The 25751-nt window shown below is 51.8% G+C and overlaps 7 protein-coding genes across 12 annotated transcripts; 4 read left to right on the top strand and 3 right to left on the bottom strand.

Annotated features, from left to right (window-relative positions):
* Window positions 1-144: 144 nt before the first annotated feature.
* Window positions 145-4031, bottom strand: rnf4 (ring finger protein 4). The gene is made up of 7 exons (XM_053878760.1): window positions 3515-4031; window positions 2160-2376; window positions 2018-2100; window positions 1910-1927; window positions 545-639; window positions 420-471; window positions 145-353 (listed from the first exon to the last, which is right to left on the bottom strand). The coding sequence occupies exons 1-7, from the start codon at window positions 3554-3556 to the stop codon at window positions 204-206; spliced, it is 657 nt and encodes a 218-aa protein (XP_053734735.1). The 5' UTR covers window positions 3557-4031; the 3' UTR covers window positions 145-203.
* A 740-nt stretch (window positions 4032-4771) lies between these two features.
* Window positions 4772-6868, bottom strand: selenot2 (selenoprotein T, 2). Its single transcript, XM_053878297.1, has 5 exons — window positions 6646-6868; window positions 5913-6150; window positions 5764-5851; window positions 5567-5701; window positions 4772-5083 (listed from the first exon to the last, which is right to left on the bottom strand). Exons 1-4 carry the CDS (start codon window positions 6831-6833, stop codon window positions 5583-5585), a joined length of 633 nt encoding a protein of 210 aa, XP_053734272.1. The 5' UTR covers window positions 6834-6868; the 3' UTR covers window positions 4772-5083; window positions 5567-5582.
* Window positions 6840-9003, top strand: LOC128766847 (cytochrome c oxidase assembly protein COX18, mitochondrial). Its single transcript, XM_053878295.1, has 6 exons — window positions 6840-7376; window positions 7935-8035; window positions 8094-8248; window positions 8316-8431; window positions 8501-8608; window positions 8789-9003. The coding sequence occupies exons 1-6, from the start codon at window positions 7083-7085 to the stop codon at window positions 8957-8959; spliced, it is 945 nt and encodes a 314-aa protein (XP_053734270.1). The 5' UTR covers window positions 6840-7082; the 3' UTR covers window positions 8960-9003.
* A 126-nt stretch (window positions 9004-9129) lies between these two features.
* Window positions 9130-10739, top strand: igfbp7 (insulin-like growth factor binding protein 7). The gene is made up of 5 exons (XM_053878296.1): window positions 9130-9597; window positions 9765-9874; window positions 10229-10336; window positions 10414-10540; window positions 10606-10739. The coding sequence occupies exons 1-5, from the start codon at window positions 9168-9170 to the stop codon at window positions 10626-10628; spliced, it is 798 nt and encodes a 265-aa protein (XP_053734271.1). The 5' UTR covers window positions 9130-9167; the 3' UTR covers window positions 10629-10739.
* A 51-nt stretch (window positions 10740-10790) lies between these two features.
* polr2b (RNA polymerase II subunit B) lies at window positions 10791-18284 on the bottom strand. The gene is made up of 25 exons (XM_053878293.1): window positions 18140-18284; window positions 17363-17435; window positions 16689-16839; window positions 16515-16627; window positions 16225-16444; window positions 15926-16084; window positions 15655-15819; window positions 15382-15578; window positions 15190-15309; window positions 14931-15117; window positions 13931-14074; window positions 13723-13862; window positions 13515-13626; window positions 13224-13378; window positions 12958-13156; window positions 12727-12895; window positions 12548-12644; window positions 12392-12486; window positions 12064-12314; window positions 11905-11994; window positions 11686-11793; window positions 11509-11622; window positions 11278-11438; window positions 11014-11209; window positions 10791-10945 (listed from the first exon to the last, which is right to left on the bottom strand). Exons 1-25 carry the CDS (start codon window positions 18156-18158, stop codon window positions 10856-10858), a joined length of 3525 nt encoding a protein of 1174 aa, XP_053734268.1. The 5' UTR covers window positions 18159-18284; the 3' UTR covers window positions 10791-10855.
* Window positions 18285-18869: 585 nt separating this feature from the next.
* LOC128766843 (probable pancreatic secretory proteinase inhibitor) lies at window positions 18870-19777 on the top strand. Its single transcript, XM_053878291.1, has 4 exons — window positions 18870-19003; window positions 19070-19095; window positions 19229-19341; window positions 19471-19777. The coding sequence occupies exons 1-4, from the start codon at window positions 18961-18963 to the stop codon at window positions 19529-19531; spliced, it is 243 nt and encodes an 80-aa protein (XP_053734266.1). The 5' UTR covers window positions 18870-18960; the 3' UTR covers window positions 19532-19777.
* A 356-nt stretch (window positions 19778-20133) lies between these two features.
* Window positions 20134-25751, top strand: pcdh12 (protocadherin 12). 6 transcript variants are annotated; one of them, XM_053880021.1, is made up of 6 exons: window positions 20134-20991; window positions 21052-23352; window positions 24699-24790; window positions 24874-24995; window positions 25053-25214; window positions 25281-25751. In XM_053880021.1, the coding sequence occupies exons 1-6, from the start codon at window positions 20650-20652 to the stop codon at window positions 25517-25519; spliced, it is 3258 nt and encodes a 1085-aa protein (XP_053735996.1). In that variant the 5' UTR covers window positions 20134-20649; the 3' UTR covers window positions 25520-25751. The 6 variants fall into 6 exon arrangements, with proteins under 6 accessions (XP_053735996.1, XP_053735992.1, XP_053735995.1 ...); XM_053880022.1 differs by having other exon boundaries at window positions 20710-20797; window positions 20868-23352; XM_053880020.1 differs by having other exon boundaries at window positions 20135-23352; window positions 24702-24790.

The following is a 25751-nucleotide window of genomic DNA, read 5'->3' as shown; positions in this document are numbered from 1 at the left end:
GCCCTGTGCTGCTTACCAGTTCAGAGACATTCCAGGTGCCAGAGTTTGAGTCATGTGAGCCCTATGACTCACCATCACATGACCCAGGAAGGCCCAGAAAGTGCTGGAAGCAGCAGTGACAGGTCTAGAATGTGAGGTCAGAGCAACAGAAAAAAAACTTTATTTTACAGATGTACAAACAGCAAGTGACAAAAGTGTGGTGGTCAGATGTAGAGCGGGTGATACTGCTGCGGCGTCAGCTTCTTACGGCACGTGGGGCAGGTGTGCGACACCTTCAGAGACTCCTTTAGACAATGGCTGCAGAAGACGTGTCCACACTTGGTGGAGACCACCAGCCGCCCACTGCCCACCATCTGTCAAGACCAGTAGCCAATCTGGGGTCAGGGATTCCTGCTGCCTTAACCAGTCGTGAGCCTCACCTCAGAGTACGAGTCCATGCAGACCGGACAGCTGACCATTCCTGGAGTCCACCTGAGGACACACACAGGCTGAAGAGCACAACAACCCCACAGGAGAGACTCAGTCAGGTCCGGACACCGTTTACCTGCTGCCAGCACCTGCCGGGGCCGCAGCCTCTTCATCGTCGCTGCTGAGGACGTAGCTGACCGCAGAGCTCTGTCGCCGGCCTGGACACCAGTGGAGTCAGTCTGAGCTCTGAGTGAGCGTAAGTGGTGCATGGTAGGCAGCAGTGCGCGATGTGACGACAGTTTGTGAATGATTGCGTGTGGACGGTCTGCCTGGGTGAGTCATATTCTATACACTATAGATAGATAGCATAGAGCTGAGGCCACGTTGTTCTGCCACACACTCATTGGAGCGAACAATCTGGTTAAAAAACTACTTTGTAAAACATGATGTGCCTTTAACTCCACCACAGAGCGTCAGGGCAGAAGAATGCAGGGTTCCTAGTCTGGCCTGCGATGCCCAAGACTGCACCGTGATGCCTCACTTCAAACCTCATCTCATCCAAATCAAGGTCAACAACATGCGATAAGTTGTGCTTGAGGCGGCTGGACGTGCAAACATTCACAACCAAGTCACAACTCATAAAGGAGACTTTTCTGGGAGATTTTACACGAGTACCAGAACCGTGACAAGAACAATGGGCCGTACCGCATGCGCGTGCGTGCGTGCGTGCGTGTGTGTGTTCACTTGGTCCTGTCCTTGTGGGGAGCAATTCTTGACAAAACACCTCCTTACAAGGTTAAGACTCAATTTAAGAGTGAAGACTAATAACAGGGTTTCAGTTTGGTTCAGAGTCCATGTGAGCCATGTGTTTTGGATGGGTATGGGGAAACGGTGATGGCAATGAGAAGTCCTCGCAAGGATAGAGATGTGTGTGTGTTCTTGTACTTCTGTCTTTGTGAGAATCTGTATGTGTTTTTAATCAACAGAGTGAGGACATTTTTGCAAAGTGAGGACATTTTGGCAGGTCCTAAGTCAACTCTCATTTTGAGGGTTAAAACTACACAGTACCGATGTTATTATAACTGGGTTTTAGTTTGGTTAAGAGTAAAGGTTAAGGTTAGCCATGTGTTTTGGATGGTTAGGTTTAGGGGGAGAGGCTGGGGAAAGGGTTAATGTATGTCATTGACAGTCCTTAGGCTTGTTCATAATGCCTTGTGAGGACCAATTCCTGACAAAAAACTATCCTCGTGAGGACCTTATGTCTTCATGGGGCCCTTTTGCCGGTCCCCACAGGTCCAAACCTCAATTTGAGGATGAAAACTTCAAAATAACTGGGTCATTATAACTTGGTTCAGAGTCCTGGTTCAAGTTAGCCATATGTTTTGGATGGTTAGGTTTAGAGGCTGGGGAAAGGCTTTTTGGCAAGGAGAAACCTTACAATGTCACCACAGGGATAGCGATACATACATACGTGTGTGTGTGTGTGTGTGTGCGTGTGTGCGTTACCTTCATCTACCAGCTGGTCGTCACCATCATGGCGTGGACACAGGAAAGCGTGAGGTCAGTACAGGTTTGTGTAACGTGGGTGTGGGTGTTGGAGTGTGTTCACCAGCACTGAGTCGTTGTTCGTCAAGTCCACAACCGCAGAGGTGTCCGATCCCTCGCAGGTGAGGTCCACCACGTCCTCCTCCCCTGGACACAGGCACAATTCACACAGATACAACACCAACACAAGGAGCAGCAGGACTCACCCTCGTCCCTGTTGTCCCCCACGTCAATGGTCTCAGTGGGCGGAGCTGTGTCACATCCTCCAGCAGAGCGGGACATCCTGCTAGCATGAGCTGCTCTGCTCCCCCTCGACCTCCTGCTAGCATTAGCCGCTCTGCTCGCCACCTGCCTGGGGTTTGGAGCTCTGGTCTTGGCGCGAGGTCTGGAGATTAGAGGACTTCCTGCCCCCCTCCTCTTGCTCTGTCAACACAACAGTGATGTCACTCTATCAACAAGACCACACTGTGAACCCAAGTGTCAATCTGAGATCCGGCTATTGACTTGACCCGCTTCGATCAAGTCCAGTCCCATGATCACGTCACCACGCTAAGCAAGACAATGTTAATTTATTTGGATACATGAAAGACACCATTGGTTCATTGAGAAATAAAGTCAGGCTCAGTGAGGTCATGATCCCTCTCAGTGTCTGTGACCTCCGCTGACACCATTCATGTCCATTTTACCAACGTTCAGCGCTTTAAATCAGCAGTGTATGAACATGCCAACTAAGGGAGAATAAGTAAACAATACAATAATGTTGCTACCAGATTGGAATCAGCTTTACTGCCGGTGGTCAGTGAGGAGCCTACCAACTCGGAAACCGTGCTCAGTCTCTTCTGCCCACCCAATAGGTGGACTAACTCAGAAACCGACGACAAAAATACTTGTAGTAAGTCAGATGAAGTCATAGGCGGATTCAGCATCAAAACATAAAAATAAGGAAAAAATAAAAGTAACACCAATAATTCCAGTCCAGCCTTCGTCTGCGCCATCGACCATCGACTTGTGAGGTCAACTAGGGTGACCCCTAATGATCAGTGAGTGTCTGCATTAGGGTTGGGCTACCCATGCCATCTGTGCAGACCACTGGCACATGACTGCTGCTCCAGTTCAGAAAGACTAAGGCTGAGCTTCTTCATCTCAGTGTAGGGCAGAGGTCCTGTAACCCAGGCAGCCTCCATGTGGCAGCTCCCATCAGCACTGACCGAATCCACCAAATGAACAAGTGGCTTCTAACAGCCAGACGCCACCTGTGGAAGCGTGAATAAGCATCACTGTCAGTTGGAACCTTCAGGAGGTAAGCTGAGCCACCATAACAACGCCTGTTCAGCGTAGGATGTCTGAGCTGCGCATCGATTTTTAATGTAATATTATGTTTTGTTCATTGTTGCACGTTGTCCCAAAGCACTTTCGAAGTTGGTGGGATCCTCGCTGACCTTGGCAATAAAACAGATAGTGATTCTGACGAGATAACCGCCCAGATTTATGACGACGTGACGTCATCTTGACGAAATGACAACACAAGTGGATCGATCGATGAACTATAATTTCGACTTACTGAACTGGCCGTCACATTGAGCCCCGCCTGGTCCTCAGACATCACCTGTCGAAGAGAGTGGACACGAGACTCGGCTTCGCATCGAGCACATTGAGCGCTAGCTAGCTGAACTTGCAACAAGTGAGACGTCGGATGACGCTCACCGCTAAACACTCATGGCCGAGCTGACTGAAGCCGCCGCCAGGGTTTGGGAGTCTGTGTCCGCTTCCTCCACAGAACAACTCCAACTCTTGTGTTAGCAGCGAGCTAGCTGCTCGAGACACCTTCCGCAGGAGAAACGCCGCAAGCTAAAACAACACTGCTGCTGAATCTAGGCCGCTGTCAGCGACAGAGAAGCAGGACCTTCGGTTCCTTGCTGAAAAAGTCTGAGGCACCGCGCTCACGTGACCTATAACGGTTGAGGCTTCTTACGTCACGACAAACACCGGAAGCAGAATAGGCGCGGGAAATGTGAAGGGTTCTGGGAGTTTATGCCAAAGCTCGAGATGGATTAAATGCAAAACTTGTTCAGTTTGGACCCTTTTGCTTGCCGTCACTGATCTGTGGAAGCCAACAGAAAATGTAAAATTACTCCAAACATTTATGTGATTAATGAAATATAAAAGACGTACGTCGAGTTCACCTCAAATCGTACATTTTACATTGTACATGTTTTTTAAATACTCGATTGAATTAAAGTTGCAATATATCTTGATACCACCAGGGTGCGCTGTTTCGTTGTTGTGGCTTGGCCGTCATCAATGTCAGCAGCAGGGCATCGTTTTTTCATTTCAGGATTTTGCTTCAAGGAAGCGCCAGAAAGATCAGTTCTTGGGAATATCAATAGTTGTCTTGAGAATGATGTGCGTGAAGAAGGATTGTGCTGTTTAGAATATCCATTATTTATCTGTAAATTACTCCCAGTATTGTTGCTGTTTGCTGCTGTTATAGTTTGTGTTTGAGAACTCCTTATGTTTTGTTTGTGATAAATGTGTTGGTGCACGAACATGGAAATGGCCCTCAACGACTGGCTGACCAGTGACCTCAGTGATGATGAAGACATTGACTGGACCCGTGTCCTGCTCAAGTCTCTCTGTCCGGGGCCGTGAAAAATGGGCGTTACAAGGTCGGTCTGATAATGCCATGTGTCCCCGCCCACGAGGAGGTTAGTGCTGATGTGGTCCAGTAGGTGTCTGAACCATGAGACCATGTGACCAGGATTGTTTGCCGCAGTGGAAAGGAGACCTGTCGACAGTCGCATGGATTCACTCGTTCATCAGTCAGTCACACTGGAGCACTCTGCTTCACCTTTATTTCAGACTCAGAAGACGCACAAGCTACCATGCACATTAACATGAAGCTAACAACAGCACCGCGTCTTTGATCTGATCGTCGGCGTCCGTCCACGGTCCGGCAGGTCACATGACCCCACAGGTGCATCGTCAGTACACACAGGAGCAGTGTGGGTGCGGTCCTTCGCGGCGGGAGGGAATCAGGCGCAGCCCAGCAGATTCTGCTTTGGGGCCAAACCATCATGAATGCCAGCGCAGGAACGTCCCACAGAGCAGTGGCACTTGAACGCAGCATGAACTGCAGGGCAACAGGAGACAGGTTTTGAAAAGTCTTTCTCAGGTGCATTGAAATGCAGCTGTCATCATCATTCGGACACCAGAAGTGAACTTTCACAATAAAGGTCCCTGTACCACCAGAAAACCATTAAACTGCGCATGAGTCTGCTGTCTGGGAGACACGACAAGTATAGCAGAACGACTTTCGGGGAAAAAATGAAAAGCAATGTATTGTCACACTACTGTTGCAAGCTCGGTGAGTGGTGGTGATTCAACACAAAAATATATTGACTTTGTCGCCCCCCCCCTTCAGATCCCTGTCCATTTCCACAACAACTTGCAGCCGTATATCAAATGCTTGAGTGTCTCGACGCTGGTGCATGTGAACAAGGCCCCTTGTGACTGAGCGTACACTTGATCACTTCTGGCATCAGAATGAGGGAGGCTGCATGCCCTCTGGTAAATCCAGTACTCAGGTGTGTTCAGGCTCTGACTCCACGGTTACCTGCACAGATGAGGGTCTAAGCAGAGAAAGTCTGGGGGTCAACTTGGTTCATCTTAAGGTGGCGATCCAGGATCTGGAAAATCTCCTGGATGTTGGGAACGTAGCCGGACTGGAGCTTGGACCAGACTGGGACATCTGACAGAAGAAGCGTGAGAAAGATCAGTCACAGCACAAGCGAGGTGACAATGCTCACCCACCGTTCAGCGTGACCTCAAAGGCGCCGGTGGACAGGAAGTGGGTCTCCATCATGTTGCAGAGGAAGAACGCCATCAGACATGAGAAGATCTGTCAGACACACTGGTTAGTGAAACAGCACACAACAGCAGTCGCCGTGGTGACCCGGCACCTTGTTATCCTGGCTCCAGGTCCAGGCCCGGGGCGTCTGCAGACCCAGCATGGCGAACACGTTCTGACCCGTGACGATCACCACGATGGCCAGCAGCTTCAGGTAGGACACCAGGTTCCCCAGATACCTGTTGATGGGGGTGGGAGGGTAGTTTTCCCCCTCGATGTGGATGTCCGGGTACAGCTGGCTGATGGCCCGAGCGTACTCCTGGTACGCCTTGCTGTATCCTCAGGAAATGCTGCACACAGGTCACAAATACATCAGAGCCCAGAGACCAGTAAATTAAAATAAAAATGTAAAAAAACAAATCCCTGCAACGCTTAGATGCATCTTATATGTGCATGTGCACACTGTCTGTTAAAGTATTTTACATTTTATATTAGGGGGTTAATAACGTTTGTCTGGTTCTGATTCTTAAAATTGTGGTTCGGCCATGCGAGGGCAGGTGGGAAGAATTTTAAACCAAACTACGCTGCGGACAGTAAACCTGCCAAACAGTGACAACGTCCTGCTTCGCTTTAGATTATATTTGTATCTCCACTAAACCACCGTATGTCCGTCACCTTTTTTCATGTCATCACTTTCTGAAACCAACCACCACAGAGATGCGGGTCACTGATATAATGAAAGATGCGTGTCTCCCATCCACCAACCGAGTTCACGTGACTCGCTTTTACCTGCACGTTAATAACGCGAACCATTTCGAAGGCAAAGCTAACAGGCTAACACTGACCAGTACTGGAACCTCAGCACCGGTCCAACGTAGGACCGGGGCGCCCGGCCGCGCTCCGCACCCGACTTCAGGTCTGCTGGGTCACCGGGCTGCTGAAGGCTCGAGCGACCCACATAAACGTCCCGTAGCGTGAGTGCGGTACAGAGGAGCAGCACCGCCAGCAGGCCCGGCTGCCCGAACTCGGCCATGTCTGCCGACGCTCCACTTCCGTCTCCTTCCACAACAAGAGTCGCCGAAGAGCTCCGCGCGTCACAGACACGCGACAAAGTCTGTAAACACCATGACGTCATATTCGCGAGCCTCAGTGACACCGTCCGGGAGACGAAAGAGCGACTGATGACATGACGGGGTCAAAGATGAGAAGAACCTGAGACTTTCGTCGGTAGAATCATCCCGGGATCTTGTTGAATCAATCACGTGACACTGAGCAGGCCGCCATGCTGGCTGTCCGCTGCCGGCCGGTCCTGCGGCTTCAGGTCCTTCCTGTTCGGGTGCTGTGCTCCCCGCCTCGTCAGCACACCTGCTCACCTGTGCGGCTCCAGTCCAGTGGAGGCGGCTGGTACAGCAGCGTGTCCCAGTCCTCAGCCGTGCACCTGGCTGAGGACTACCTGGTCCACCTGCAGCAGCTGAGCGGGCTCCCCTGGTGGCTCAGCATCGCCGCTGCCACCGTCACCGCCCGGACGGTTGTCACGCTACCGCTGGCTGCGTATCAGCTGATCATCCTCTCCAGAGTGAGTCGCGAGCCCTGACCCTCACCCGGTCACCGGCACAGTCCATGTACCGCTATGTTTGTGAGGACCTGGATGAGCTACCGAAGGAGGACATTATGCCCGGTCCTGACTTCTTCAACCTTCAGCTCGAGGATATGGACTTCAAAATAACTGGGTCTTTATAACTGGGTTTCAGTTTGGTTCAGAGTCCTGGTTAAGGGAGGCTGGGGAAAGGGTTATGGCAATGAGAGGTCCCCACAAGGATGGAGATACAAACGTGTATGTGATTGAGAGTGAGCGAAACTTGACAGAACCATGACAGTCGAGTCATGACTTGTTTGCTGGAGTCTGGAACATCTCAGGCTTCAGATTCATGTCAGGCTTCTCACTTTGACCCACTTACTTGAGGCAAGACTCAGTCATAACCATAGTAGCCACCAGAGTGTTGTTGTAGCAGGATGACTAGAGCAGGTCATGATGAGGACACGTGCCCAGGGGGGATGCATGAAGGTGGAGGAGGCCGACGTGCTGTTGGAAATACCAGAAGGACACGGTGCTAAATGTCTGTCCCGGGTGCAGGTGGAGGGACTACAGCAAGAGATCCGCCAGTTGGCTGACAGGCTTCGGTATGAGGTGACCATGCGAGCGCGCGACGTGGGCTGGACGGAGCGGCAGTGCCGGTGAGAGACTCGTCACCATGTGTGCTGACCCACAGGCTCACGTGCTTTCCTTCATCAGGATCCAGTTCCAGAAGAACATGCGGCGAATTGTCTCTCAGCTCTACATAAGAGACAACTGCCATCCCTTCAAGGCCAGTCTGCTGGTCTGGGTCCAGCTGCCGATGTGGATCAGCCTTTCTCTTGCCCTGCGGAACCTAAGCCTGGACCAGTCTGGTGAGTCTTTGTGGTCTGCTTGAGCCCCAGTGGCTCAGGCTGTTCGCTGATGGACCGTGTGTTGCAGCGCGGCACTCTGATCTGGCAGTCGGGGGAGCTCTGTGGTTCCCTGACCTCACCACACCGGACTCTACCTGGATCATCCCGGTTTGTCTGGGCCTCACCAACCTGCTGATCATTGAGGTGAATCGAGTGATGGTGATGAGGATGAGGAGGAGGATGATGATGATGATCAGGTCCCTGTCTCCTCAGATCTTTTCGCTGCAGAGACGCGAAGCCTCTCGTGTCCAAAAGCTAGTTACCAATGCTGTCAGAGGATTCTCAGTCCTCATGGTTCCAGTTGCCGCCACAGTTCCAGCGGTGAGTGTGAAGGACGGGCACGATCTGATTGGCTGTGTTAATCTCTATGTCTTGTTAGTGACTGCTTCATGCAGAGTCCACATTCCTGCATCTGTCTTGGCGTCGGGTCCAGACTCGTCCTGTTTAGACTAGAACCAGAACCAGTGTGGACCACTCCTATCATGCACTCTCTGCCCTCAGTCTATGGCTCTGTACTGGTGGGTCTCCAGCCTGGTGGGTCTGTGTCAGAACCTGCTCCTACGTTCTCCTGCCGTCACCAGGATGCTTGGTGTCAAAGCGCCGGATTCGCCGACACCCTACCGAGACCTGCTGGCTGCCCTCCACCACAGATTCTTCCAGAGGAAGACCTGACCCTCGATGATGCCACTTCCTGTCTCAGCTCAATAAAGATTTTATGTTCGACGTGTCTGTCTGGAGATCAGAAAACTGAACAACAAACTCCGATCGCGATCTGGGGTCGGTTGGGCACCGGTCTGTGGGCGGTCTCGGTGGGCGGGTCCGGTGTCCTGGTATCGTCGCAGATTCTTGAGCGATTCAAACCTGAGATCAACGATCGACCATGAAGTTCCTCGCTGTCTGTCTCATCCTGGTCCCGGTTCTGCTGGCGCTGTCGGTCCACGTCGCGGCTGCTCCGGGATGCGGGCCGTGTGACCCGGCGTCGTGCTCCCCGCTCCCGACTGAGGGATGTCCGGCCGGGTCGATCCAGGACGCATGCGGATGCTGCTCCGTTTGCGCTGCCGCGGAGGGAGACGCGTGTGGGGGTCGCCGCGCGTCAGCGCGCCGCTGTGGACCGGGTCTCGAGTGTGTGAGGAGTGACGGAGACAAGAAATCCAAAGTTGGAGTTTGCGTGTGTAAGACTAACTACGAGGTCTGCGGGAGGGACGGGGTCACCTACAAGAACGGATGCGCCCTGAGAACCGCAAGCGCGACCGCTGAGAGCCGCGGACAGGAGCCCATCAACCTGCAGAACAAAGGACGCTGCGCCTCAGGTGAGACAGGCGGGGGGTCAGAGGGGCGGCCTGGGACAAGTGTCGGGGTCAGAGCCGAGACCTTGGAGTGGTCTCCTTGGCTCGTAGAATGACGTCATAACATTTCGCGGGCCAAATCTCCGTGGTTGAACTGAAAGCCTCACCCGTCTCACCCTCTCTCTCCACAGCTCCCGTCATCGTCACCCCTCCAGCTGAGGTGCACAACGTGAGCGGCGCTCAGGTGTACCTGAGCTGTGAGGCGGTGGGCGTGCCCACACCCGTGCTCACCTGGAAGAAGGTACCTGGGGCTCAGTTCTCTTGATGTGACAGTGTGATGTTTTCCAGACTCACATCTGACAAGTATGGCCTCAGAGCGTTACACCCCTCGCCCCCCCTCTTTTGACTTCCACTGCTTCCTGCAGCCTCCAACGTCCTGTTTGTTCATTTGCTGGAAACACACACACACACACACACGTGACCCAGGCAGATGGAGAATGTGGAAACACGTTGGTGCTCGTCAGTGTTCGGTTTTCATCATCCCCTCTCTGAACATGTCTGATCTGGTCGGACCCGCTTCTAGAGTCTGATCAGATGCTTCATATGATTGTGTCCCTGAGAGCCGAAACATGGTGAAAGTGATGCTGCCCTGCAGGTCCTCAGTGGGAGGAGGAGGATGGAGCTTCTGCCCGGCGACAAAGACAACCTGGCCATCCAGACCCGTGGAGGACCTGAGAAACACGAGGTGACCGGCTGGGTTCTGGTGAGTCCTGAAGTCTTGAGGGTGGTGTTGCCATTTTTCTGACAGGAAGTGACATCACACCACCCATTTGGCTCCAGATCTCACCGCTCACCAAAGAAGAAGAAGGGTCTTATGAGTGTCACGCCGTCAACGCCAAGGGTGCGGCGACCGCGGTCGGCGCCATCCACGTGGTTGAGTCCCTCGATGACGTCACTGTTAAGACAGGTACTGCCCTCAGAGGTCCCAAGATGTGTGTCTCCCCTGCGGCTCCTGATGTCATTTCCTTGCAGTGGCCAAGGAGGCAGAGCTGTGATCAGCTGAGGAAGTGTGAAACAGAACCTTCACCTCTTGTCACCAGCAATTTATGTAACCGACTCCTTCTCTCTCTCTCTTGTCCCGAATTAAACTGGTGACTGACATCTCAGTTCGTGGTTCACCACAAGTCCAAGTGACTTAAAAAACACGACTTATCCAAAACAAACATTTATTGACTGTTACAAAAGGTAAACAAACTAAGAGGCCCGTGACGGGCCGCGTGCTCTATGACGTCATCATCCGGGGGGCGATGCTCATGGACATCAGCTCCTGGAACAGGAGTTTGCAGGCGTACGGCATCTTAACCAGCGAGATCTGGACGAGACATGTTGAGACCGATGAGGCGACATGCAGCGATGATGGCAAAGGCTGTGACAACGTACCTGGGTCTTGTTGCGGCAGCCGCGGCACTCGTACGTGTGTGTGCGGGTGTTGGCGATGGCCATCAGGCCACACAGGTTGCAGACGTGGACCTGGTATGGGTCGGATGCCTCGAAAAGACGTTCTCTGAGGAACTGGGCGGCGCCGTGAGCAATCTGACAGTCACGCTCCATTTCTCCGAAACGAAGACCTCCATCACTGCGAGGAGTCAGACAGGTGAGTCCGGTTTTTGGTCCCAGGGCCGGAGAGACGGCTGGAATACTCACCGCGATCGACCCTCCATTGGCTGTCGGTTCAAGATCTGGACCGGTCCACGGGCCCTGGAGTGGATCTTATCGTCCACCATGTGCTTCAGACGCTGGTAGTAAGTCGGCCCAATGAAGATCTGAGACGTGAGCTTTCGTCCCGTGAAGCCGTTGTACAGAACCTGAACAGAATCAGAGCTCAGTTGTAGATGGGGCAACGCTGGGAATGAAACGGGAAGTGACGGCACGGACCTCGTTTCCCCTCAGGTGGTAGCCGTACTCAGACAGAAGGTTGGACACTTTCTGCACGTTGACAGCGTCGTTGAAGGGCGTGGCGTCGCCAATCTCACCTTTGTTGGCCGAGACCTGAGGAGGAATCACCGTCAGGACTCCAATATAAAAGCCTCTACCGTGACCACATGCCGTTACCTTCCCCTGCAAGCACTCGATAAGATGGCCGACAGTCATTCTGGATGGGATGGCGTGAGGGTTGATGATGATGTCGGGGGTGATTCCCTCACACGTGAACGGCATGTCCTGCAAAATGAGGCACGAAAGCTGAGCCACCTGGCACCAGTCTCATGCACGAGTTCCCCGGGACACAGGTCGTCGACTCACTTCTGTCCCCGTCAGGTCACATCACCTTACCTCCTGTCTGTACTGGATCCCACAGGTTCCCTTCTGACCGTGTCGGCTGGCAAACTTGTCTCCGATCTGAGGAATTCGGACCGAGCGCACCTGACCACGACAAACAAGCGGGTCTGAGCTTGGACCAGAGCCAGCTGGAACACAGCCCTGAGGTCTTACCCTGATCTTGCAGAACTTGTAACCCTCCTGGTTCAGGGTCACCATCACCTGGTCCACGATGCCGGTCTCGCTTGTCCTCAGGAAGGTGCTGCAGTCCCTCTTGGTGTAGCGGCGGTTGCTGCTGTCCAGCTCGTCGTCATTCTCCGGGAGCGTCACAGTCTTCCCAATGATCACATCCTCACCCGAGACTCGAACCCCAGGGGCAATGAGACCATCATCGTCCAGCTTTTCGTAGATGGCATGTCTCATTCCTGTCCGACGAGAGCAGGGTGAAACCAACAGTCCCACCGTGTTCTCTGATGGTCAAGCAACAGCCACCAGCTCTCACCCTGGCAGGTCTCTCGCGTGGGCTTTTCGAACATCTCCTCCTGGTCCAGTCCTTTCTTGGACTCCTGCTCCTTGTAGGACCGATAAAACACAGACCTGCAGAGGAGGATGAGGAATCAGAGACTGCAGGAACATGGGGAGGGAAGCAAGGACGGACCTGAAGAACCCTCGGTCCACAGCAGACCGGTTCATGATGACCGAGTCCTCCTGGTTGTAGCCGGTATAGGATGCAATGGCCACGATGGAGTTGATACCTGAGAACACAGGTGGAGGTGTTGAGGAGGGAAATGACCATGATGAAGACGATCAGTGGCAGCAGCGACTGGGCTCCCAGACCTGCGGGAAGTTCTCTGAAGCGCAGGTACTCCATGGAGCGGGTGGTGACGAGAGGCTTCTGAGGGTAGTAGAGCACATGCGCCAGCGTGTCCATGCGCACGTGGAAGTTGGTGATGTAGACCCCCATGGCCTGTTTGCCCATGGCAGACTGGTACGTGTTCCTGGGGGACTGGGACGGATACGGTCACGTGGAGTGATCATCTGTCGGCCTCAGCTGGTCTTGGGACTCACCTGGTTATGGTCAGGGAACGGGATGATGGAGGCACAGACCCCCAGGATCATGGACGGGTGGATTTCACAGTGCGTGTAGGTGGAGCAGTAGGCCACGCCCTTCTCTTGAAGGTCGTCTGGGGTCATGGCGAGCATCACCGTCTCCTCCTCCAGAGTGTCGATGTATTCCACCACACCGCTCGCCACCAGATCCTGCCAACTGGGGTCACACGCACGCTTGAGCCACCCACTCTGCACCTGTCTTACCTGCGTGCCCCCCACCTCACCTGTAGTTGTTGTACTCGCGCTCCTTCAGCTGGTCGATGTGTCGTCTCTTCAGCAGCAGCTTCTGCTTTTCCACAATCAGCAGGGGGCGACATATTCTTCCAGCATCAGTGTAGATCCGAATCTCACGCTCACGGATGTCCCGGATCATCGACACCTGAAACCACAGCAGTCCATACGTGGTCACATGAGGGCTTCAGCGTGCTGCGAGGGCCACTCATGCTTGTAAATGACTAGAGGACAGGATGAGAGAGAAGAACCCTTGTGACTGGCTGTGGACCTTTCTCCGTTACCTCAGAGACGATGATGTCCATCTGCCGCCGCAGCTTCCTCAGGGTGTTCATCAGCTGCTCCGGGTCTTTGTGAATCCCGACCCAGCAGCCATTCACGAAGATCTTGGTAGCACTGCAACATTCACAACTCAAACCTTAGACAAATCGTAGACTGTGGCGCCCCCCGCTGGTCAGGTGATGGTAGACTGAAGGGACAGGAGAAACTGACTCTGCTATGGCAGCTGGTGAGATCTCCTCCAGGTTCTCCATGCTCCACTCCTCCAGAAACTCCAGAATGGGTGACGGCTGTGAGCCCACAGAGATGTAGGCCATCAACGCCAAGTTCTTCACCAGGCCCACAGCGTGACCCTGGAACAGGAGGTTAGATGTGTCAAGACGTCAGGAACACAGCAGAGAGCCCAAACAACGCTGCTCACCTCAGGCGTCTCGGCCGGACACACCATCCCCCAAAGTGTGTTGTGCAACTGTCGTGGTTTGGCCAGTTTCCCGTCGCGGCCGATGGGTGAGTTGACGCGGCGGAGGTGGGAGAGCGTGGAGGCGAAGGTGAGACGGTTCAACACCTGCGCACACAGACCAGCAGGTCAGGGACAGCTCTCAGTGCCTTGAAAGGCAAAACTCGAATTATTTTGATTCACACTGAAATCACTGGGCTATCTGCGCAACTGGACCCCAGACACTCTTTCCCTGGTCAGAGTATCGGTCTGTCAGGTTATAAGGCAGCATTCCCATATTTAACAAGTGATGGCTGAAGATTGCATTGTGAGTTTCATCTGCTCACTGTTCATTGAAAAGGGAACAAAAGTTACCTATTTTATATTAAACAATTTGTCTTTTTATTGTTTGTTATTCATTTTTCTTTAAAAGCCACATTTTTTCAAAACAGTGTTGTTCTCTACTACTGATATTTAGTGGATTCCTGTAAGGATTTAAAAAAGCAATACTTATTGGCCAAAAAAAGAGAAAAGACAACTGGCTCACGCCTATTTAACACTAAGAACGTCCTCCAGACTCTGCACGACTGTCACATGCCAGCGTTGGCTGTCAAACGTCACAAAGCTGCAGAGCACGGCACCACCAAGGTCTCGTCCTATTTGTGTATGCAAACTGGGAATCAGTGTGTAAGATCCAAGACTATTGTGCAGCAAATACAGCATGTGCTTTTGTTAATTGATTTCGGTGAGAGATGTTAGATTCTCATTGGGGGGATTGTTTTCAGCGGTAAATTGTGTACGATAAGTAATCGCCCATCCCTACTCCAGACCAACACTGCAACTTCCTGATCACTGATGGTGGGAAAATCTTGCTCAGAGACACATTGCTACTATGGGTACTGAACCTGTGACACAAGAGCAGGTTCCTGATGCAGCAACATTGATGATGAAGATGAGGGAAAAGAACCATTGTATGAAGGGTTACCTGGGAAACCCCAGCCCGGGCCTGGTGGGCCTTCTTCACATCACCCCAGTTGCCGGTGGCCAGCGAGTACTTGAGGCCATCTGAGATGATCCGTGTCTTGATGGCCAGCTCCAGGTTGAAGTCCTTCCCTCTGTCAATGAACTTCTGGGCGTAGATACGGATCTCTTTCAGCAGGTTCTTGAACATCCTGGAGCCATAGCAGATGGGTCAGTTCATGAGTGACGGTTTGATAAGATAAGACAGAAAAACGGGGCTCCACCCTCTAAAGAGGAAGGCCAGCAGAGGCCCGGCCAGGTCCAGTCTCTTGTTGCCGTAATGATCCCTGTCATCCAGTTCTCGTCTGCCCAGAGCTGCCAGGAGGAGCCGATGGACCATGTACCTATACACACACGCACACACAGGTGGTTGGCAGCCGGCAGAGCTATCAGTGTGTGAGCAGCCTTGGTCTCACCCCAGGAAGTAGGCCTTCTTGGTCTCACAAAAGTCACTGACTCCGACGTGCGGCAGCATCTCCTTCTGCAGGACTTCTTTGGCGTACTTGATCCTTCGCTCCTTGGTCACGCCAGGTTTGGCTCCTCTGGACCCAATGAAATTCAGCGCCACATTCTGCTCCTGGATTACGAAGGCCTCGTCCAGTGACGGCTTCACCTGTGCGACACAAGCACAGGTCAGCACGACCTCTCAGCATCCCAGACACACGTCCATCATCAGTGGGACAAGTCACCATCTCCATCATCTCAGGGTCGTCAAAGTCGTAGATGATGTGCTCCAGAATGTCTCTGTCTGACACAAAGCCCAGAGCTCGAAACACGATGATGATGGGCACTTCCTGTCTGATGTATGGCAGTGTGGATACGATCCTCTGCCCAATGGCACTCTTCTTCACGCCCTGACAACAGTCACAACAGAAGGTCAGCAAAGACCAGAGTCGATCAGTGGACCACAGGTGCTTTCACCATCTGGATACTCACACCAAAACAAGCAGTGAGACTCACCTGTCCTCCTCTGGCCATCATGCTGACCCAGATGGTGCTGGTGGGTCGGGAGGAGTTCTCCAGACAAGACCTGCACTCTCCAGTGTAAGCATACTTGGAATCCTTCTTGGCGAAGACATAGACTGTGTTGGTGGCCATCTTCTCCTGTGCGATCAGAACCTACACAACAAAGACCAACAGTTCTAGGTCATGTATACCTGTAAGTTCAGCCAGGCAAGATCGGTGAAGCAGTGCAACGGATCCATACGGACAATCACTAGTGATCCATAACCCCTTGATCTCCCGTGTCCCACACACACCTTCTCTGAACCGTTGATGATGAAGTATCCTCCAGGGTCCAGCGGGCACTCGTTCAGCTCGCACAGGTCTCTGTCCGTCAGGCCGCTCAGCAGGCAGTAGGTGGATCGGAGCATGATGGGGATCTTGCCTATGAAGGTCTTCTGGTGTTGAGTCTGCACCTGGTCCTCACCCTCCTTGATGATGGTCTTAGTGATGTCCACGTAAAGGGGAGCCGAGTACCTGCAGGGAGGATAGAAGAGGTGTACATCGGTGAGACGGGCAGCGAGACCAGATGCGTATGAGAACCTACGTGAGGTTGCGGAGCCGGGCTTCATTGGGCATCATGGGTGAGGGTGCTCCATCCTTCTCCCAGTGGGTGGGTTTGGACAGGTAAATCTGCTCGAACTTCAGCAGATAGCGAGGCTGCAACACAAGCTCGGAGTCAGTCAAGTCATTTCCCCGTGGATCACCACCAGGTACTCACCGGCTCCTCCACCTCCCCAGATGTGTGCTGGGCCTCTGCCTGCAGGTCTATGGGGGGCGCATCCTCCACAATTCGCTGCACTGACATCTGAATGAACTCATCGAAGGAATCTAGCTGCTGCCGCACTAAGCCTTTCTCGTCAAAGTAAGAGCTGCGACACAAGCATATCAGAATCAGAGGTTGGAACCTGACGACCACCAGTGAGAGTCAATAGTGACAATAGCTCACAGTATTGAGCCTCAAGCACCAAGAGTTTGGTTCAGAAAAAGAAGGGCTTTCAAGTCAGAATGTAGAGAGCAAACTACAAAAGAGTAAAAATGTGATTGTTATCAATGTAGTGCGTCGGGGCAACCTCAAACATTTCTAACCCCAAAATCACACCAAATAGGGTTGCAGAGTAGTATTATTTTTGCAGAGTCGCAAAAAGTATTAATGGAAATTAATCAGAACACTCGCACCGAGTTTGGAAGAAATGATGCTCAGGCGATGACCACCTCTCTTCAAACATGACTGGATAATCACACGAGTGTGTAAACACATGCTTGTGCAAATTTGATTTAAATTGCACGTCAGAAAACATGTCAAAGTAGACACATCCATACAAAGCCAGTTCATCGCACAAAAGCATCATACACGTTTGCGCTGCATTAGCCAAAATGCAGACGATATGTTACCTGATGACAATCCAGCAGGCTTCCTGCCACAGATCTGGAGTGATTTCATCTTCGTCTTCCTCATATTGATTATCTGACAAACAATAACAAGTCAAATGATTATTCAAACTCAATATTTAGTCCTCAAGTAAAACAAAAAGTTACTCTCTGCGTTCATGCTCATAGGCCTCAGAACTTCATATGCCTACAGCTTTACAATACCATCCCGCTGATAATGAAACATGTGCATGAAGTTTTAAATCCTGCTGAAGGGACGGTGGTAGATGAGCTAATACTAAATCGCAAAACGTTTGTAAGGACAAGTTCTCAAAGAATGACATCGTCTATCCGCACTTTCCGAATTTTGTGTCCCCCACACTCCCCAAACTACAGAAGTCAGAAACGCAAGCAATGTGGCTTATTTCCGTTATGATACGGGTTTCTATCTGTCGATGATGGGTAACCGATAGCTCAGAGGAATGACCGAGGGTTAAGCACTTTTCCAAAACATGGAACAAACGAGAGCCGTCAAGAACATGGGGGCATAAACTATCACACCGTCTAGCCTCAGTTGTTGTTGTTGTTAGCTTCTTAGGGGTCGGCTGATGGCTCGGCTAGTCTCTACCAGCAGCTAAGGCACAGACGGGTGTTCTAGTTTGTTGTTTACACGTTTGTGGTCTCGTTCTGTTGTCAGGCTACAAGCTAATATTAGCATCAGTGCTAACGCTTCACACACAGGCACATTTCAGTCAGTCGAGGTAAAGGTGAGCTCACACATGTGTGGGTACCAGCACTCACCTTCCTCTTGTTCGTACATGATGCCTCTTCACAATGAAAAAAAAATGGAAATAAAGCGACGTCTGATGCCGCAGCAACCGGTTAGCCGCCGGAACTCTTCTTCTCTTCTGTGCCTAGAGTGCTGTGCTCAATGGACGATGCCGCCCCCTGGTGTGCTTCAAAGAAACTAACGTCTGGTGTGACGTTTCAGCGGAGGGAGGCGAACTTCCCGTGAGAGCTGTTGGTCGCTGGTGTTGATCGATCACTTAGAATGATTTAATAGATCGTGTCAGGGACACAGCCAGTATACCTCCAGTCTGATGTACTTCTTACCTTCCAGTACCTTCTAGCCATTGAACACAACATGATAACCCACGAGACCTTGAAAATAGAACAATTCAAAACAACAACAATACAAACACAACAAAAGTCACAAGACAGAGAGGAGGATGACGTAATACTAGCTAAAACATGTGACACCCCCAATACAGAACACCACAGCACAACTGAAAGTGAGTCCACGTTAGCTGCAGAATAGTTGTCAACATCAGCACACAACACATATTTAGTCAGTGTGACGACGGACTGTCTGTGGTAAACAGGGCAGATCACAAGACTGTTGATGAACATGTGTCTGCAGGGTCAGCAGCATTCACCAACAGACAGAATGTTGATCCAGAGATTACGGCCCACAACAGAGAGCAGCACGTGGTGACTACCGTCCAGACACCGGACCCGCCTCTATATGACCTGCACCCTCTGAGGGAGCAGCTCACTTCACCCCCGACCAGTCGCTCATCCACATCACAGTCTCCACAGCAACAGAGACTCTGCTCTCCAGCATGCAGATTCTTCTGCTGGCGGTCTTGCTCTCACTCTGTGCAGGTCAGCATCCATGTTGCCAAGTTGAGTGGGGACGAAGTTGCCTAAAACTAGTGTTTTTCTTTCCAGGAGCTGAGGTGAACCGGGTCAGGATGGTACGGACCAGTCGTCCTCTATGTCTGTTTATGCACCATGTGTTCTAAGGTTTCATGGATATTAGTGGGCCTGGACGTGTAAACAAGTACTCTGAGTCAATGTTCTGACTTTAAGTCCTGCTTGTGGTTGCAGCCGTCCTGCGGAGGAATGACCTTGACTCAGGCCTGTCCACTCAACTACTCTCCAGTGTGTGGCAGTGACGGGGTCACGTACGCTAATGAGTGCTTCCTGTGTGTTCGACGACTGTAAGTGAACACCATGACTCGGGTGGACATGTGGACTTCATGCGTGGAAGTACCTGATGTCTCGCCCTGTGTCGCTGGGATCAGCTCCAGCCTTCCTTAAACACTCTCTGAAGTCAGTGTTGTCTGCAGGGAAACAAACACAGACATCATGATCGTGAAGGAGATCGCCTGCTCGGCCGGACGCAGCTGAAGCCATGACACACCCGCTGACGACAAGATCCAATGCTTCCCTGTAGACCGTCGCGTATCACACACACTCAGTTAGACATTGTGAAGTTTCTCATTGCTATAGCTCAGAATTGGTCTCCTGGAGTTAACCAAGATCCCTTAAAACCGAGCTGCAGGTCAGGAGCCCTGAAGTAGAGTTCAGGGTTAGAGCTGAAGATCGTAGGTCACATTTGCGTTTGTGAACTTAGAATAAAAAGTTTTTTAGTAACTTTGAATCTCCTCTTATTATTATTATTTTTTTTATAAAACATGTTAGTGCAAGTGCGTGTGCATGTGTTCGTGAGTGAATCTAGGTTAACAGGAAATACGTCTACAATGACAGGAAGTGGCTGTGTCAAGTCATTTTGTTTTTACTCTTGAGCACAACCGGTTACACGCACACACAGAAATGCACATGCACACACCAGCATGTGACCAACATGTCCACATAAATACATGCACAAAATCACAGTCACACAACACACACCAGGGAGGAGCTGGGCAGGAAACAGGAAGTCAGAGGAGGAGGTAAATGATGGGGTCAGAGGTCAACGCTCAAACAAAAGAGGTGAGCAGGTTCAATGGTGCGCACACACATACACTCACACACCATCCAGGGTTCTGGGTAGAAGACAGACCCAAAACTGAAGTTGGACTGTGCGAGCAGAGAGGAGTACAGAGAATGAAAGCAGGACACCTGAGGGGGACTGTGGTTCTGGTCCAGACACCAGGTGAGAGGCAAGACTCTGACAGGGGGGGAACGGTGGTGTCACATTTCTTTAAAAACACTGGATGGATTTCCTCGGGGCGACAGGGAGATGAAGAGGGAGAGGGGGTTTCCTCTGAGTGGCCCGCCTCCTGCTTTCTGATTGGCCAGCGCCACTTGCTGGTGGCATCAGAGATCTGGACCTCTTCAGTCAGTACATGCAACAGACCAGGACAGGCTCACAGACATGGTCTTCACGGAGAAGGTCTTTATGGTCATAGCACGACCCACGTTTGTTTGGATCTAATCTTTCTCAATTTGGGATATGGGCCTGATTCCAGAACAAGTTTGACTCTGATTTGTTGTTCTGGTTGGGATCACTACCGGACTTCATAATGCTGCTGGCTCCGGTCCTGGTTCTAACCATTGTCTACGGGTGTCTTTCCTCTGAGCCGTCTTCATTAATGATCAGGTACAGGGTCTGGGAAGAGCAGCCAGACGGAACCCGACTGGGTTGTTTGCTAGATGACCTGCGACGAAGTGGTGAGACCCGGGTTCTTGAGAACTTCCAGGTGGTGGAACATGGAAAATCCCTGCCCTTCTCTGTCAGCAGCCGTGATGGCGTCGTGGCCACACAAGGTCGACTGGACCGGGAGGAGCTCTGCCGAGACTTGGACTTGTGCGAGGTGTCCTTCAGCGTCCTCTACAGGAAGAGCGGGGCAGTGGACTGTCTGAAGGTTCGAGTTGAGGTGATGGACTTGAATGACCACAGTCCCAGCTTCCCTGGTCCTTTGCAGGACGTAGAGATCTCAGAGTCCGCCATTCTTCGGATGCGGATGCCACTAGATCGAGCTGTAGATCAAGATGTTGGACCCAACGGCCTCCAGACTTATTCCCTGTCGCTTAATCAGCACTTTGCCCTGGATGTGACTGGGGGTCCAGGCAACACCAAACTACCAGAGCTGGTGGTCATCAGAGAACTGGACAGGGAGGTCCAAAGCTCCTTTAACCTCACACTAGTCGCCTGGGACAAAGGGAATCCCCCCAAATCTGGCAGCACATTAGTCCGAGTAAATATTCAGGACTCAAATGACAACAGTCCCATATTTGAGGACAGCAGTCCCACTGTGGAACTTCCAGAAGACACTGCTCGAGGGACAACCATCATCAACCTGAGAGCCACGGACCCAGACCAGGGCGCCAATGGGGAGGTGGAGTACTCACTCGGAAGACACACACGCCCAGATGTCCAAAAGCTCTTCTTTGTGGACTCTCGAACTGGCTCTGTGAGTCTCCGAGCCCCTATGGATTATGAGGCCAGACCGTCCTATGAGGTTGTGGTTCAGGCCCGGGACCGCGGGCCCAATGCCATTCCCTCCCACTGCAAATTGCACATCAAGGTCACAGATGTCAATGACAATGCTCCACGGATTCACGTCACGCCCAAGTCCCGTGTAGCCACGGTCCTGGAGGGTGTGCAGAGAGACACGTACCTGGCACTGGTCATGGTGTCGGACGCAGATTCGGGAGAGAATGGAAGAGTTCGGGCAGAGATACAGCAAGGGTCCGGCCCATTCCGTCTGAAGCAGATCCACAAGGACAACTACATGATCATGACCAATGGCAGTCTGGACCGAGAACAAGTAACAAGGTACAACATCACGCTGCTTGCCTATGACCATGGTGACCCCCCACTCGTGGGCATCAAGCACCTGCTGGTCGAGGTTCTGGACGAGAATGACAATGCGCCCGTCTTCTCATCCTCAGTCTACAAAGCTTCACTCAGAGAGAACAACCATGCCAACTTCCCTATTCTTAAAGTCGAGGCCACAGATCTAGATCTGGAGCTCAGTGGTCGAGTCTCCTTTTTCATCCACAATTCCACAAACAGGAAGTTCTCTGTGCATCCGACCAGCGGCATGGTGACTGTCACTAGTCCTCTGGACTACGAAGAGGCTAGCTTCTACTCCTTCACTGTTGTGGCAGTCGATAATGGGCACCCACCGCTAACATCGACTGCTACAGTCCAGGTTCACATCCAGGACGTGAACGACAACTCCCCAGTCATCACAGATCCGGAACCCAGGAGGGACGTAGTTTCTTTGAGTGTCCCAGTCAACCTGGGCAGAGGCGACATTGTGACAGAGATGGATAACCACATTGAGGGTGTGCAGACTCATTATGGCCCCCAAGCAAATGGATTTCTAGCAATGACTATTAAGGCAGAGGACGCAGATTCAGCCGAGAATGGACAAATCCGGTTCAGGATCCAAGACTCTTCGGGGCTGTTGTGGGTGGACCCGGTTACTGGACAGGTCTTTGTGAACACCACTAATGCTACCGAACTTGTCGGAAGGACCCTCCAGGCCCATCTGATTGTCACCGACATGGGGACCCCACCCCTGGTCACCAAGGCAAGACTGGAAGTGTCTTTCATTAACCTGAGGGACCATCTGAGAAACTCCTCTCCGGGAACTCGTGGAGACTTCAGCTTCACCATGATGTTGGCCATCTGTCTTGGCACCACCTGCCTGCTGCTGCTGCTGGCCATCGCCCTTGTAACTACTTTCTGCCGCAGTGAGAAGAGGGACAACCGGGCATACAACTGCCGCCAGGCTGAGTCTATGTATACGCAACATCCTAAGCGGCCACAGAAGACCATCAGAAAGTCCGACATACATCTTATTCCAGTTATTCAGCGTCGAAGAGATGAGCCACCTGTGGCTAGCACAGAGTGTCAGTCCCTCACTGCACCTCCTGCGACGTTAGAAGACCATCAGACTGAGACAAGAACCTTTGAGTTGCTGACGCCCCATCAGGGGCAGTCGAGAACTGTCTGGAGACCAGGAAAGTGTGACGGGATTTTGTCTCACGAAATTTCCTATCCAACCACCTCCTCATCAGGGTCCCACTCCAGCACCACAGAGGCTGGCGGGAGCAAAGGAGTGCTACTGGCTTCAGAGACGACTTTCAAAGACACAGATGGCCTCAGTGGTCCAGAGGCGGAGCACCGCAGGATCCTCCAGAACCTGGCCCGCCTGTCGGTGGCAGTGTTAAGCGATTCCATGGAGTTCTCTTCCACCTCACCTGAAGTTCAGGTGAGTTCTGAAGCTCATTTAAATACCAGATTCAAACCAGACAAGTCGTTGTTTATGAAGTCAAGTGCTGTTTATACAGGCCAAATCCTCAATCTGGGACTAGAGTCTGTTTTTTTGACTGTGTGTCAGTCAGTGTGTGTGTTTAAAAGGAAACAGGTTTCACCGAAAAGCCCATTCTTCTATTCAAATTAACTTCCTCAAAGGATGTGTGAGTGTGGGGTGGGGGGGCTTGTTTATCCTACTTTGCGGGGACCAATTCATGACAAAACACTATCTTTGTAGGGGCATTTGGCTGGACCCCACAAGTTTAAACCTCAATTTGATGACGAAGACTTGAAAATAACTGGGTCATTATAACAGGGATTCAGTTTGCTTCAGAGTTCTGGTTCAGGTTAACCATGTGTTTTGCATGGTTAAGTTTAGAGGGAGAGGCTGGGGAAAGGGTTATGGCAATGAGAGGTCCCCACAAGGATAGAGCTACAAACTTGTGTGTGTGTGAGAGAGCGAGCGCCATAGAGAGAGCAAGAGAAAGAGGGAGAGAGAGAGGTTTGACCCACCTCTCTCTGGTTCACATAGCAGTGTTAACAGTGGCTTCTCGTCACACCCACACAGATGAAGGCTCTTCTGCTGGTCAACTGCCAGTCAACGCTTGATGTGCGTATGTTACGCACAGATGCGCATGCTCACACGGGGCGGCTGACATCAGCTCAGATGAATCTTGTTTCTTGAGGCGGATTTTTTTTCTGACACTTGAGAACCTGAATAACTTTATCTATCACTGTGTGTGGAGGTGTGTGTGTGTGTCTGGAGGCCATACTTGAGAGTACCAAGTCTTCAGAAGGAACCTTGTTGTGAGGACATTTTGGCCTGTCCTCACAAGGTTTAGAGGGTTAAAACACCAGTAAAAGTAGTTTATTATAACTGGGTGCAAGTTTGGTTCAGAGTCCTGGTTAAAGTTTGTGTTTGGATGGTTAGGTTAAGGGTGAGAGGCTGAGGAAAGGGTTATGGCAGTGAGAGGTCCTCTCAAAAATAGCAAAACAAATGTGTGTGTGTGTGTATGTTTGCGGGTGTGTGTGCGTGTGTCCCTGGTTTAGCAATACTTGTGGGGAAACACACCTATTTGTGGGGACCTTTTGTTTTGTGGGGCCCTTTTGCCTGTCCCCTTAAGGCCAAGCCTCAATTTCACAGTTAAAACATTACATAACAAAATAACTGGGTTTCAGTTTGGTTCAGAGTCCTGGTTAGTTAGAAGCTGGGGAAAGGGTTATGGCAATGAGCGGTCCCCATAAACCAAAAGAACATAGACCCTGTGTGTGTGAAGTAATCACCACCTGGCTCCTCCACAGCAGATCTCCCAGCTCCTCTCGCTCCTCCACCAGGGTCGGTTCCAGCCACGGACAAACTTCCGTGGGAACAAGTATTCCCATCGCTCCGGCAGGTGAGCTGGTCTCCTGACCAGGTGAATAGGAACTGTGTGGCGCCATGCTTAACTCAGTTGTGGATGTGTGCATGTACATATAGGCTTACAGGCCAGGAGTGCTCTGATTGGTTGAGCACAAAGGACAGTGGTCATGGAGAGAGTGAAGCTGGAGACGAGTGGGAGTCTCCCACAGACTTGCTGCAGGAGGATCTGGATACTCCAGGTATTCCGCTGTCTGTCGTACATGCAGTTGAAATCCACTCATCCGATTCTTCGCCAGCAGAGAGCCTCCTCACAAGCGCGCCCAACTGGATGTCTCGCATGTCACTTCCTCTGTCATGCGACTACCACGACAACGTGTTTGTTCCGAACGACCCTCCGTCCACCGACAGTGAGCTCCTGCCGAGAGACGTGCTCGACTCCTCGTCCTTCTCCACGTTCGGTAAAGTCTCCCCACCTTTGGTTGGTTAGCACAGGTGTTAAACAGACACCTTATCTCGTCCGTCAGGCAAAGCCCCGGAGAAGGCAGGGCCATTAAGTGGTGCCATGCTGTCAGAGGTCAGCACGCTGTTTGAGATGCTGATGGCGCAGAAGGCCGACACTCATCCTGGCCCGCGACCTGACGTCCTCTACCGACTGTCTGCGGCGTACCAACGGTCTCTCGGCACAGACACCCCGGGGAGGAATTCCGAGGGTACAGAGAAGAGGGGTGCAAGCTCTGCCCACATGCAAACTCAAGCTATTTGATTGACCAATCATACTGGACCAAGCAGTGGTCCCACCAGTGGCTTTTATTTTTGAAGATGATGTGCTGACCTGAATACAGGCTCCGTAGAGACCCCCTATTGTCTCGGAGTGGAAGCGCAGCAGATGACTCAAAGTGGCTGGTGACCACTGCTGACCTCCAGTGGGAAAAGTTTCGACCGGAACATGTGCCTTTGTCATTCATATGTTGTTTCTGTTTGTATCTTCCTCAGTA

This window comes from Synchiropus splendidus, chromosome 11 (genome assembly GCF_027744825.2).
Source record: "Synchiropus splendidus isolate RoL2022-P1 chromosome 11, RoL_Sspl_1.0, whole genome shotgun sequence".
NCBI classification, from domain to species: Eukaryota; Metazoa; Chordata; class Actinopteri; order Syngnathiformes; family Callionymidae; genus Synchiropus; species Synchiropus splendidus.
This window is presented reverse-complemented; position numbering and strand designations above follow the sequence as displayed.